Source organism: Mixophyes fleayi, chromosome 4, assembly GCF_038048845.1.
Source record: "Mixophyes fleayi isolate aMixFle1 chromosome 4, aMixFle1.hap1, whole genome shotgun sequence".
In the NCBI taxonomy this organism is placed as follows: domain Eukaryota; kingdom Metazoa; phylum Chordata; class Amphibia; order Anura; family Limnodynastidae; genus Mixophyes; species Mixophyes fleayi.
The window spans coordinates 183,980,541-183,995,166 of NC_134405.1; the positions used below are offsets into that span (position 1 = coordinate 183,980,541).

Below are 14,626 nucleotides of genomic sequence, written 5' to 3' on the forward strand. Positions count from 1 at the left end.
GTTCCTACATTATTAACCTCAATAACACTAATTTCCAGTCAATTTTGACCACCTCATAGGTCACAATATTATTTCCATACACTTTTGGACAAAGACTGCAGCGAGCACAAACACATGACAGTTCGAAGGACATCTAGGAAACATTGCCACACAGCAGTGGCAGAAAAAAAAGAAAAGTGGTGCAAGAAGGAATTGTCCTTAGGCCCTCCCACCCACCCTTATGTAAGATATTGAAATGGACATGTACAGTTTAACAAACCAAGCACTCCATCAACAAGGAGAGCCACTTTTGTGGCTGAAAAACTTGGTTAGTTCAGGCCCCACAAAACAATGCTTAGCTGCCTTAAGCCCAACAGAGGCAGGATGATAAATATATCCAGTTTAAAGAACAGCTAAGACACCTGAGAAAACAAATGGGTGTGTCACCGGCCCCTGCAGAAGAAGATTTTGAAGATGAAAAACGAGGAGATCGCCGTCACCCAGAGCACACGGCCGGTAGAGTGAACCTGAGAATGGCTCATTAAATCAGTTATGGTTCCTTTGATTACTCTACCTGTTGGATAACTGCGGTAATTCTACAGCTAATACATGGCGACAAGTGCTGACCACCCGGGATGTGTGTATTTATCAGACGAAGACCAATTTGGGGTGACCCGGTGAGTTGGAGATGGTAAACCCAGTGAAAAAGAAAGTATGTGGTCACATGTACGAGAGAGAAACAATTGAAAGGACTTCATCCTAACACAATTTCAACCCCACAGGAAACCACCATTACAGAAGTCTCTGTAACATAAATATCAAAAACAAAAATGTAAAAAAAAAGCTTTTACCTTTTTAAAGAAAAAACATGTTTAATAAAGGTGAAACTTTGCTGTAGAAAAACATAAAATTGCCAACATGTCATTTTACCCAAATATTGATAAGCATTCCAGCATCAGCTAGATTCCTTTACTCAGCTAGATAACAGCACTTGCAATCTACATTGTCATCATCCTCGCGTTCATCAGTGAGTACATCATCATTACTGAATACTAATTAATCCCGGCTGGAATACCCCATTACAGAAGTCTCTGTACTTTGATCTAAATGCCAGTAAAGGCCTTCCTCGTGGAATTTGTAGTTCATTTTATGACACAGCTGTCAAGATTTTTGGGCAATTCTTTAAGACCAGACAAAATATCAAAATGTTCTGCTGAATCATCTGCATCATCATTGGGTCTCTTAGAAAAGCTTAGTTTTTTCCTAGCAGCAGTAGCCTCAGAAACTGAAATAGGGGATGCCGTCATGTCAGGTACCACTTCAGCTGTCAACTTGCTCACTAGAAGCTTATTGCATCTCTTGTGATCTGGGACAGGGGGAAATAAAGAGAAGACATAGCTCTTAAACCTAGGATCAAGCGCAGTCACCAATTGTAGTGATACAATTTCCAGAAGTTGATAACTTTAGATCCTGGTGAAATGGTGAAAGTAGTTAATCTACAAGTACAACATACTTAGCGTAATTTCTTTGTTTCTTCTCCTCCTTCAATTTTTCAAGGTGCTTTTCCAAAAGTCTAAATAAGGGAATCACTTTACTCAAGCTATCAGTGTCTGAACTCAGTTCACAGGTTTCAGCACCTTGCACAACACAGAAAGTATTCTCCACTGCGCTGGACTAAAATGCATTCCCCCACCTTTCCCAATGTCATGGCGTGTGGAGTAATCGTGGATGGCTTTTCGCTGTTCCTCCATCCTCACAAACATATAAAGTGTGTAATTCCACCTTGTTACCACCTCTTGCGTCAGTTGGTGGCAGGGCAAAATAAATTGTTATTGCAGCTGTTGCAATTTCCTACATGTTGTTGCAGAATGCCGAAAATGTCCCAAAAGTTTTCGGGTCACAGACTGCATCTAATGCGCGTCCTTGTCATTTTTCATAAAGCTGTACCAACAAGTAGATTGTGTGAATAAAACAGGGAATGTGATGGATTTCACCCAGCTGTAATGCTCTCACAATATTGGTGGCGTTATCATAAATAACATATTTCAGGAGAGTACAAATGGGATAAGCCATCTTGCAATGACATCCCTTAGTTTTTCAAACAGTTTCATCGGTATGCCTCTTAGTAAAGCCGTTGATACACAGAGTAGCCTGACTTTGAATAATCTGGCGTTGTTGGGTACATGCTGCTGCTGTTCCTGCCGCTGAAGGCAATTCACCAACCCAGTGGGCTGTCACAGTCATATAATCTTTAGTTTGCACAGTTCCACTTGTTCACATATCTGTGGTTAAGTGTACAGTGGATAGAATGGAATTTTGTAGCCCAATAATTACATTTTATGGAACCTTCTGGTAGATGTGAGGAATTGCTTCTAGTAAAATGGTGTTGTGATGAAATTTGGTAACAGGGACACAGGACCTCAATTAATTGTCTAAAACCAGCTGCATTAATTGTGGATATTGGACGCAGATTTAGTATTATCATAGTTGCCATGGCATCTGTGATCCGCTTTGGGATGAAGAACCACTGCTTCAGCAGCAGCAGCAGCAGCGGGACTAACGCTTAAGAATTCTTCAAAGTAATCCTGGATAGGGGAGAAGTCATCTAGCCTTAGTAACTTGGATGCAGGACTAACTTCGATCACTAGTGAGGATATTGATGAGGAAGGTGTTGTCGGTGTGGCTTTACAAAGGCTACAAATGGCTAGACAACTGTTGTCAGGATTGGGTAAAAATATTTACACAAATAAGAGGTGGATTTTTTGGTCTTATGCCCAGGCATGACAATGGCCTTCTTCTTATCACTGGCAAGAACTGCTTCCACTGGTGCAGGACTTACACAAACAGCATCATCATCCTCATCATCATCCTCATCAACATTCTCATTAGCGCCGTTATCAGCTACACAAATATCCCCCTCACCCTGTTGCAAATACAAAGTGGTATCCTACATTTGTGTATCACCGGCTACACTAAGAGGCATACCGATGACAACCTGTTTGAAAAACTAAGGGATGTCATTGCAACATGGCTTATCCCACTTGGACTCTACTGAGGATATGTCATTTGTGATAACGCCACCAATATGTGACAGCATTACAGCGGGGAAAATTCCATCACATTCCCTATTTTGCTCACACAATTCACTTGGTGGTACCGAGCTTTGTAAAAAATAACAGTGACATGCAGGAGATGCTGTCTGTGTCCATAAATAATTTGGGTAATTTCCGGTATTCTGTAACAGCTTGTAGGAGATTGCAGCTGCTGCATGAATTTGAGGGGAAATGTACTTTAGTCCAGCACAGTGGAGAATACTTTCCATGTTGTGCAAGGTGCTGAAAGCACTCTAAGTAATCATCTGTGAAGTGAGTTCAGACACTGTTAGCTTGAGTCAAGTGATTCCCCTAATTAGACTTTTGGAAAAGCAGCTAGAGAAATTGAATGAGGAGATGAAACTAAGCAATTCCGCTAACTATGTAGGACTTGTAGATCAAGTACTTTATTCGCTTCGCCAGGATCCAAGAGGTATCAACATCTTAAAATCAGATCACTACATTTGGCAACTGTGCATGATCCTAGGTTAAGAGCTATGTCTTCTCTTTCTTTCCAGCTGACCCAGATCTCAAGAGATGCAATGAGCTCCTGGTCAGGAAGCTGACAGCTCAAGTGGTACATGACACGACAACTCATCCTTCCTCAGTTTCTCTGGGAACTGCTGCTAGGAAATAACTTAGCTTTCCCAAGACACCCAGTGGTGATGCAGATGAGTCAGCACAACATTTTGACATTTGGTGTAGTGTAAAAGAATTGCCCAAGAATCGTGACAGCTCTGTCGTAAAATGAACTACAAATTACACGGGGAAGGCCATTACCGGCAATTACATCAAAGTACAGAGACTTTTGTAATGGGGGATTCCAGCCGGGATGGATTAGTATTGTGTGAGGATGGTGTACACACTGATGAGGGTGAGGGTGACAGTGTAGATTGCAGGTGCTGGGATTTAGCTGAGAGAAGGGAGCTAGCTGATGCTGGTACGCTTGTTAATATTTTGGGTAGAATGGCATGTTGGCAATTTTATGTTTTTCTACAGTAAACTTTCACCTTTATTAGAGAGGTGTTTTTTTCTTTAAAAGGTACATGCTTTTTTTTTACATTTTTGTTTCCGTGACTTAAAATCACTGTGCACTTGAACATAGGCTTTAGCACATGAGCGTAGAGGGATTAGTGTCATCATGACTGAGACTGGAGAGGGACAGGAGCAATGTGACTGAAGACTGGAAAGTGACAAGAACACTGCCATACCTCCTGTTTCTGTATGAGCAATGGCACAGAGCAATGTGACTGGAGAGTGACAAGGAGGCTGCCACCCATCCTGTTTCTGTATGAGCTGTGGCACAGTAGAATGTCACTGGAGACTTTTAATTACACTGCCATTCCTATAATGTGTCTTTCAGCACTGAAAACGGCCACCTCTTCTGTTTCTGTGTGAGCTATGTCACAGTACAATGTCACTGGAGACTGCCAACAACCCTGCTATCCCTTCTGTGTTTCTCTGTGAAATGGCGCTGGATCTCCGTGGAGGGTGGTACTTATAGGATCCAAAACCCGGGAGATCCGCTGACGCAACAATGATGTTTTGCCTCATTTTCACATCCGGCTCGGCTCGGTTCTCAGATCAGCGAAGTTCGGGTGGGCTCCAAGAACCGAGCCGAAGCATCTCTAGCATTCCTACCTCATTGTAAATGCAAACTCAAATTTACACAGGTGCAATAAAATTCCCTTAAAAGTCACACAGGGGGTCTCATTTAGAGTTACATATAAGTGCATTTGCACAATTTAAAGCTGCATCTTTGTGCAAAATTTACACACTGCACATATTATTTTGAGTTTGTGGATGACCTATTAATTTTATTCTAAATATAAATACCCCTCTCTCTGTGAGGTCTTACAGCAGGTTAGAGACTTGACAAAAACAAAGGAAGACATTTGCAAAAAAATTAAACAGCATTCCGCAGCACAAAAAACTCTTTGGATCCACTGTGTTATTGTAACAGATTAGCTGGATTCAGTACTATTCTTGATTAGCGCTGGCTTACCTGAGGCGCGGAGTCTAACGAACTCCCCGGTGTTCACCAAGAACCGTCGCAAGGCGGGATGGGCTTAGCTGCCGGGAGACGTAGGTCGCGGTCCTCAGGCTTGCCTCAAGAAGTAGTATAGCGGGTGGAGTAGTGGGAAGATGCAGCATGAGGGGAATCCGGGTACGGTACACAATCTGGTGGCAGCAGTACAAACGGAGGCAAAGAAGCGTCAGACAATCCGGGTCGGGGTCACAGGCAATAAGAATGGTCAGCAAGCTGGGTTGGTACACAGGGATGGCAGAGAAACGGAGTAGAAAGAGGAACGTCAACTATCCAGGTCAGGATCACAGGCAATCAGAATAGTGAACAAGCCGAGTCGGTACACAAGCGCAGGAGATCTAGGAAGGTAAGCTAGCAGAGACTGGTACACGGGGGAGACTATCACAAGGGGCAGGTACAAGGATATAACCCAGGGAACAGGAGTCAGGAACAGGTAAGTTGTGTCAGAGTGAGTGTTTTATAGGCAGTCCCATTCAAATTTCCCCGCCCCGAGTTTTGTAATCATGTGACCGCCCAACCCGGAAGTGCGGCTTCCGGGTCCGATGGAAGGGCAGGGGAACTAGGAAAGGTAAGTTTGTTACAGTTATAAATGAGTCAAATGTTCAACCATATATTGATAATATATTCCAATATTTCACCAATAAAAGCAATACAATATCAATAAGAATATAAAACCAGAATGGGAACTTAGACTATTAAAAACAAATAATATTCACATCTGGTATTTATAGATATAGTAAGCTGTTTAAACAAGAAGCAACCAAAGTGTGGTTTGGTTTATAAGCCTTCCAAGCTCTATAAACATCACTAAAGTAAGAAATGAATCAAGCAGGTTATTATCTTACTTCTTAGGAACAGAAGTTTCCCATTTCTTTCATAATAGATAGATGCAGTAGAATAGGATATGGATCAAGCCAGTGATAAGAATACTTCTTTTTAGGAACTACAATGTTCCAGTTCACTCAATTAAGAACCTGCTTTGGAAAAACAATCTGCTCATCGATTTCTTGTGAAGAGTAATAAATAAATCTTTATTTTAATAGTCAATTTATGACTTTATAGAAAGTCTAAAATCAGACATCTGATAATAGAAAAGAATAAATCTGGGGAAGAATTCAAGACCATTGCAAATGCTTTGAACATCACATATCTCAGTGCAGTCCATTGTAAACAGAGGAAGTATGAACTGCATTTCAAAGATCAAGCCACCTAAATTTAGTATCTAGAATATACTGTGGAGAAAGTCTTGTGGCCTGATAAAACCAAAGTGGAAATTTATTTCATATATGATAAGTATTGTATATGGCATAAACCAAACGCTGCACATTACCCTGATATGTTCATCTCCATTGAGAAGTACTGTATTGGTAACATAGTGTTATTCAAATGCTTTTCAGCGGCAGGAATTGGCAAGATTTATGAGAAGATAAACAGTGCACATTACATACTAATCCTAGAAAAATACTACTACCCTATGTCAAAAAGTTCAAACCAGGAGAAAGTTTGTCTTGCAATAGGGCACTGATTTAAAGCACACTGCAAGAGCATCACTGGAGTGAATTAAAATGAAGAAAATGGATGTACTTGAGTGGCCCAGTGAGTATCCTGTCCTTAATCCCATCAAAAATTTGTAGCAATACCTCAGACATGCTGCTCCCTAATTTGACCCAACTTGAGAAATGTCTCCATCTCATTGTTAAAATATTAAAATATTACTGCCTAGAAGAGGTGCCACTGGTGATTCAACTAAGTATTGGCCAAGAGGAATGAATACTTTAATCTTGTTTGATGAAATATGTTGGGCACCAAAAATATTGTACACTATAATTTGCTTCCAGAGACTACTAAGAATCTTGGGAAATCTATAATGTGTCACTCACCGGACCGTGAGTGCTTCTACACTGGTGCGAGGTCCTCCATCTTTTCTACCTACACCTGTGTGGAATCGTGGCCGCCCGCTATCCTGCCATCTGCGCATGCGCAGGACCCGCTATTAACTTCACCTGTCCATTGAGGTGATTGACAGATCAATCACCTCACCCTATTTAAGGCACCTGCAACCCTAGGTAGGGGCCTGATCTTGAAGTCTCATTCCCCGTGAACTTCTATAGGTGTGTGCAGTTTCCAAACTGCTTCCAGCTTTACTCGTGTGTACAGTTTCCAAACTGTTTCCAGCTTTACTTATACTACAGCTTCCACGCTGCTCCCTGCTCAACTCAGCGGCGGTTCCCATACCGCTACAACGCTATCACCCTGCTGATCGTGTCACAGCTTTCATGCTGCTCCCTGCTCCACTCAGCAGCGGTTCCCATACCGCTCCAACGCTATCACTCTGCTGATCGTGTTACAGCTTCCACGCTGCTCCCCTGCTCAACTCAGCGGCGGTTCCCATACCGCTACAACGCTTCACTTCTCAGCTGATTCCGGATCTACACAACTGGGTATGCTCTACTGACTATTGACTATTGCCTATTTGCTCACATACCAGTTGCATCCATTGTTGTTTGCTGCACAGGGTACAGGTACCCATATAGACTGTGTTACCGCATTGCTTCATTTAGGACAAGCTTTCACTCAAGCTACGATATCTCCTCACGCTACTACTTGGCGTTATTGTGCATATCTGCTGTGACCAGCCTCTCCTCACTGCAAGGCATCTACTCTATACAGACTATTCATTGTGCCTTCCATCCCTGCCTTTCAAGACATTGCTCTACTCGCGCTGTTCCCATACAGCCACAGTTTGCCTTTCAACTTCACTCTCCTGCACCTGGACAAGTCCTCACTCCTTCACACAGCAGTGGCACAACTTGCTGCACGCAGACCACTGACTTCCCTGCTACCTACCCGCACCTGGACAAGTCCTCCTATCACAGCGGTGGTACAACTTGCTATACGCAGACCACTGACTCTCCTATTACCTACCTACACCTGGACCCGACTTCTCACCATAGCGGTGGTACAACTTGCTGCACGCAGACCACCGACTACCCTGCTACCTACCTGCACCAATACTATTCTTCCCATCACAACAGTGGTACAACTTGCTGTACGCAGACCACTGACTCCTCCTCTACTTACCATCACCTATCCACGTCCACTCCTCGTGTCTACATTATCTTCAGTCTCCAGTTTACAGCTCCAAGTCGTTGACTTCCTCAGACTATCTCTACTCTCCTGCTGTTGTGTCGCTCCAATCATTCACCTGCCTGCTTTGAGGTGCGTGCCATAACCCCGCCTCTCTAGCAGAGTTCCATCTGGTGAAACTCGGGTAGCAACTCCTAGTGCCCGTGACATAATGGTTATGAATGTATGGACATATATATATGTATAGAAGAGTTGAAGAGGGGATTGCAGTAGCTTTGTAGCAAATTATTACCAAAGTTACATGATCCCAGGAGTTGCTTGATGCCAAGACATGGTTGGGAGCTTATGGTGTAGGAATACTGCTTCTGTATATTTCTCTTCTTGCCCACTCAGCACTGTTGGAGAGAACTGGATGGATTTAGTCCTCCTATGCTGTAGGTTTATCATGTAATAAACTAAATTAAAGGCAGAAAAGGTATTTTAGGATACAAGATGAAGAGCTCATACAGGCTACAGGGCTTTTAATCTTGAGCAAATCACCTATTTGCCAACCTTGCACATGCACCTGTCATGTTGTTGCTTTTGAGCTATTGCATCTCAGACTGGAGATGTGTATGGAGCAGACAGTGGCAACATCACTAGATGCGCCATCATTCTACCATTTTAGGAACACTTCATTTTTTAATTGAAACTTTATGTTTTTTTCTCTTAAAATACTGATCAGTTTATTCACATATATGGTTTAAATTAATTCATAAAGGTGTTAGGAGCCACTGCTAAATTTGGCAGCGCCTCATTCTCCGAGAACCGCTTCTGTCTTCTCTGTTCCGGCTACAATTTTTGGCAGGCAGCTGGGACTCTTTTTCCTTTGAGAGGGTCGATAGGAATTGCAGTTACATGAAGAGTGTACATTTGCTTCCTGTCCTTTATGAGGCAGAGAATGCCACAATTCTCTCTGCTGGTAATAACGTTTCCGCTGCCCCTGCCAGTATCCTGAGCCTTGCTATTATATTGCCGTTGGATTGCTCCCTGGATTGCCCTTTTGTCTGTTACTGGACTTTAATGTTGGATTATTGCCTGGATTGACCTTTTGCCTGTTACCGCACTTAGTTATTGGGCTGCTGCCTGGAACAACCTTTTGCCTTTTACTAGATCACTGCCTTAATTTATCTCTGCATGTGTACTGGGCTCAGTTGTTTGACCTGACCTTTGCTCGAGAACCCTTAGTGTGACTTGTGCCAATATCTATGGTCTTGGCATAGTGGTGTGCCTTCCAGTCCTGCACTTAGTCAGTATATTGACACGGACATTCCTAGTCTCCATATTTACCTGTTGTACTTGTGCTGAGAAATCATTACTATTTGAGTTTAAGTCCTGGGGACAACTAACTAGCCTGGAACACATATCATGCCAGAGAACGGGTGTTGATAGAACTGAAGGCCAGTTCTAATAATTTATCTAGCACTATAGAGTACATAATTAATGGGGCATAGGGACTGTCTTAATTAAATGTTTCATAGTTCTATGTTTGAAGATTTTGTTTACATTGCTCGTAGGGCACCTAGAAATGTGGTCCTCCACAGAAGTGCAAAAGAGCATTGCAAAGCATGTGTCATAATAAGCCACATTTAAAGTTAGTCGAACATCAATATTTGTTTGATAAATATAAGAATTTCTGTACTACATATGCATACCAAAAAGCATCCATATCTAGATTTCAGTGTGTTTTAGTCTAGTGGCTCCTTATGCCTGGATAGGTGGAATGGGGTAAGCATAAGCTGAATTCAGTAAGGGTCTTTCTTCCACTTCTCTTCTCCCTACCCAATCTCCCCAATGTGCGTCCATGCCTGGGGGCGGGGCGGGGCATGGTCAATCGTGTCATTTTGTCCCTGCCCCCATGACAAAATCGCCAATGAAGTCATACTGGTGTTTTGAACACTGGTTCTTTTCCAGATAGAGATACATTAAAGTGAATCCCCTGTCACATGGGAGGTATACTAAATTTGTGTAACATGGGAAGAGTCCCCCCATTAACTTCAGCGTTTTAGCATTGAGCAATTGCAGTGCTTTGAACTTATACCCGGAAAGTGCTAGCATTCACCCTTAAAGTATTTAGAAAGCAGCAAAATATTCTGCAGTACTGTAAAATAAGATTTATTGTATTCACATATAAATCAGCAGGTCAGATTATATAAATATATATATATATATATATATATATATATATATATATATATTATAAATAATAAATATGAGACATAGAAGTCCCTATGGGCTTACGATCTAAAGGAACATCTAAACATGTGAGACATAAGATGTGTCCTGAATAGAAGTAAAGTAAGCAAGTCAAGTAAGTTATACAGTTGTGACAAAAGCATGTTTATGTGTTAATTCTTATCTATTTCTGATTGTTTATTCCCATTTTCAGTCAGTTTAACAGAAACAGTAAAATAAGTGGGTTTAATGCAAAACTAACAGAATCTCTAAAAAATTTGCTTTTGAGAAAGCAGGTACATTTTATTTCTTTGTCGTTGTTAAAAAATATTATACTGTTTTAGTTTTAAAACAGTTTAAAATGATTGACAGTATTAATAATAAAAGCAGGTGAACATTTTGAGTGGGTAGGGGAAGGACGCACATTGCGGAGGTTGGGTATGGAGAAGAGAAGAGGAAGAAATGCCTTTTAGTGGGAGAGGGTAAATAACATGGAGATTTCAAGAACAGTAGAACTATGACTATAAATATAAGTGAAACAGACACATTCTTCAAGATAATCACACTTGATGGATTTAGCTGTTAAATCTGCAAGTAGATTTTCATGAAGGAGTAAAAGGTCTGTAACTAGATAGGGTCCTGTATTTTTTTGTGTCTTACATGTTACTTACCATTGTGATATACAGTTTGTTTTATGCCATTTTATTGGAATGGATAAATCTGACACATTCTTTTACAGTTTACTGCTCTTCTTTCAGAACTGAGTTACACAGTCACTAGTCAAAATGCGTGGCAGTGTCTTTATATTTTGCATATTCCAGATTATACTAGAAGTGTTGTATTCAACAGGTATGGATGACATGTTATAAAAAAAAAAAGAGATACAGATGTAACTGCACTGAGTGAAGTAGAAGAACTGTGGTATTTCTAATATAAATAGAATGTAGTTTACAATAGTATGATATTTGATGGTAATTCATTAAGTTTTGCATGACTATGCTGACAATATGACATATGTATAACTAAGAGCCAAATGGATATATTTACTAACCTGCGGGTTTGAACAAGGGGAGATGTTGCCTATAGCAACCAATCAGATTCAAGCTGTCATTTTGTAGAATGCACTAAACAAATTAAAGCTAGAATCTGATTGGTTGCTATAGGCAACATCTCCAATTTTTCAAACCCGTAGTTTAGTAAATATACCCGCAAAGTGTTTTTTTATAATCTTATACAAATATGTGGAATTACTGATTTTGCATGTTTTATCTTCTGTTCTGTTGGTAAAGCAATAAACAACCAAATGCTATAAATCAAAACTGTATCTGTGATCTTTTGGCCTAAACAGAGTAATGGCTGGAATTTATTGATGGTCAAGGTATAGTATGTTTATTTATTGATAAATCTACAAATTTCTAAGGTATATTGAGGGAGACAAATGGCCATATGCATTTCAGTGAAATAATTTAAGTTGTAATACTGCCTACATGTGCACTATTGCAGTCTACTGAATGACCTCCTCTGTTAAATTAACAAGAATAATGGTGATCATGCAAAAAAATGCATATTTAGAGGGATACCAGGGGCAATGCAAACCCTTACCCCGTGTTTTACATTTAAAAAAATAAGCATTTGTATTCACTCAGATTGCTTTGAAATACGATCTAGGCAAATTCTAAAATTTTATTTCCTGGTTATATTTCTTTTACATGTGTAATAATGTCGATGAAACAGTACTTTTTAAGTGCAGTGACAATTAATAGTTGTTAACAGTAGACTTTAATAACCAACATCATACAACATACCAACCATCGCTGATGGTTGCACCTTATTATGCTGACCTAATGATTTAAATCAATGTCTTGACATATAGCAATATAAAATATTTGGATAGCTACAAGTCTATTTAAGTCTTTTTACTAGTGCGACATAATTATTTTTCTTATTGCAATTAATAGTTGACTTTAATAACCAGCATCATACAGCGACAATTTCTGTGATCCAGGAACAAAAGTCACAGTGTCACTAATGTGGTTTATGTTGTCAGGTTTGAAATAGCAAAAGAAGCTGGTTAAATTAAGGCAGCTCAATGTGCATTGAGGAAAAATGATAACCAAATGTTATGATCGGTTTGGCACTGATCAGTTACCAATAAGTCTGTATTGTGTGACCGCTGTCAGCTCCTTTGCTGAACCGACAGTACTTGCTCAGTGTTTCAGGTCAGGAAGTGCCAGCTAATATTGTTTTATGTCATAATCCTGCATTTTTTTCTTTTGCAGTATTTCGGAAGCTTGCTGGTCATTTTCTGCATTGAGCTGGCGTGTGGGGTGTGGACATATGAACAGGAAATCACTGTAAGTGAGAAAAATAAGGGCAAATAAGTATATAATGCTTAATAGAAGTATATTTTATGTACAATGATTTCTAAAATGTCAACTATCTGATGGCAGTGTAAATACAACAATAAAGTGTACATAAAACAAAAAAAAAATCATTTTAACCTTATATTTACACATATAATAATTAAGTTAATCATTTTTAAATCTGAATTTATTTAATGCATAAGTATATGCATTAAAACTATTGTTTCAAAATGAAACTTTATATAGGTTTGTCTTAAGTGTTATCATTACCTACTAAAGATTGTTAAATAATGTATATAGAAATAGCAAAAAGAAGGGCACACTACCTTGACGACACACTTTATGACACAGGCTTTTCATGAGCTCAATATGGTGATTGGAAGGCCCTGCGCGAGGTGCAAAGCCTTAAACAGGACCATACATGACCAAAAGCTTCCAGTGATGAGGTCAGAACATTGTTTCACACTACTTGTGAAAAGACAGGTGTTGGATCTTTACATTCTAAAAATGTTGTAGTTTCCGCTATGCATAAGAAACCCAGTAATAAAAAATTAAGCTGATCAATGAAATAACATAATTAGACACTTTTTTTCTAGATAAATACTTAATTGAAGCAGTATGACAATAAAAACTTATTTGTATTATGCAAACACATATTGTATTATTTTCATTATAATATTGGCACTTAGTTTTACTCTTCTGTTGCTATATCCAGAACTTTTGTTTATATAACAGCATATCAATGTGGCCTCTTTAAGTCATGTTTATTAATGCCCATGCGGTGAACAATAGGCAGAATGAGATATACCCTATGTTTTAAAAACATTTAAAGAAAAAACCCTCTTTATATGAACCTTATATATTGAAGAGTATTTTTCCCATTAAACAATTTCCTTCGATGAGCATGTCAAACAGTTCAGAACTTGCAGAGTCACTGTATAAAATGTGCATTGAATACAGTGGGCTTGATGCAGAGTTGGCTACAAAATGGACATAATTTACGTCAAAAAAAGTTGTACAGGCGTCAACACTACTAACCCTTACAGAACAGTTTTCACACACTCTGTCCAATCAGAGCATTCCACTCTGCTATAGAATGACAGGCAGTGGCTTATCATTTTGCAGGACCATGTAAGTGGCATCCAAAACCCATAGACGTTGGCTTTGCCCCTCACCATTTTGCTTTCTTCGCTTCATCGACTTCAGCTTTGCCCCTCATCATCTGTTCTCTCAGGACTAAGCAGCGTGGCCAGTCATGATAGGGCTCTAATATGTTTCTAAAAGACAGTTGGTTCTTTCCTGGGATCCTGGGAATAACCAGCACAGTAATGATTTTATTATTTTGGTACTGTGTATTTGAAGCTTTGTTTTACATGGAGCATAGTGTGCCTAGAAATGTGCTTCTCTACCTAAGTATAACTGGATGGCTCATAATGTTTCCCATTAGCAGTATAGGATAAGACCACAAGTTGTGAGACTTGTGGAGTGAAAATGGCCATGCATCCATCTGCATGCCAAGAATCACACTTAAAATGTGCGATCTGCACTCATTTAGTTCATTCCAGTAATCTCAATCTGTAGCCTGTAATCTAGGTTTTGCATTGATTTGCATCACAAGTGGCGCTTTTGAGTCTATTCTGTACTTTACAGGGAATTTACTTTACCCATCTCCTTCCATCAGCTGGTGCAAACCTGCTCCTCCGAAAACCCTGGCATCTTGTTACGTACACCTAAACCAATAAGGGGAAATGTAAAAGAGGTGGAGGGCCACATGTGTGAACTTCCAGCCATAAAATGGCCACACAGAGAAAGGAGGAAGAGCACATCGCACTCCCTCCTCCTCC

The 14,626-nt window shown here is 40.1% G+C and overlaps 1 protein-coding gene across 2 annotated transcripts in view; it reads left to right on the forward strand.

The window, feature by feature from the left end:
* The window catches only part of TSPAN12 (tetraspanin 12), a 129,126-nt gene that overhangs the window by 81,793 nt on the left and 32,707 nt on the right, over positions 1–14,626 (forward strand). For both annotated transcript variants that reach the window (XM_075208965.1, XM_075208966.1), the window contains exon 5: positions 12,699–12,773. In XM_075208965.1, the coding sequence (XP_075065066.1) occupies positions 12,699–12,773 (75 nt within the window). The remainder of the gene's footprint in view (positions 1–12,698; positions 12,774–14,626) is intronic.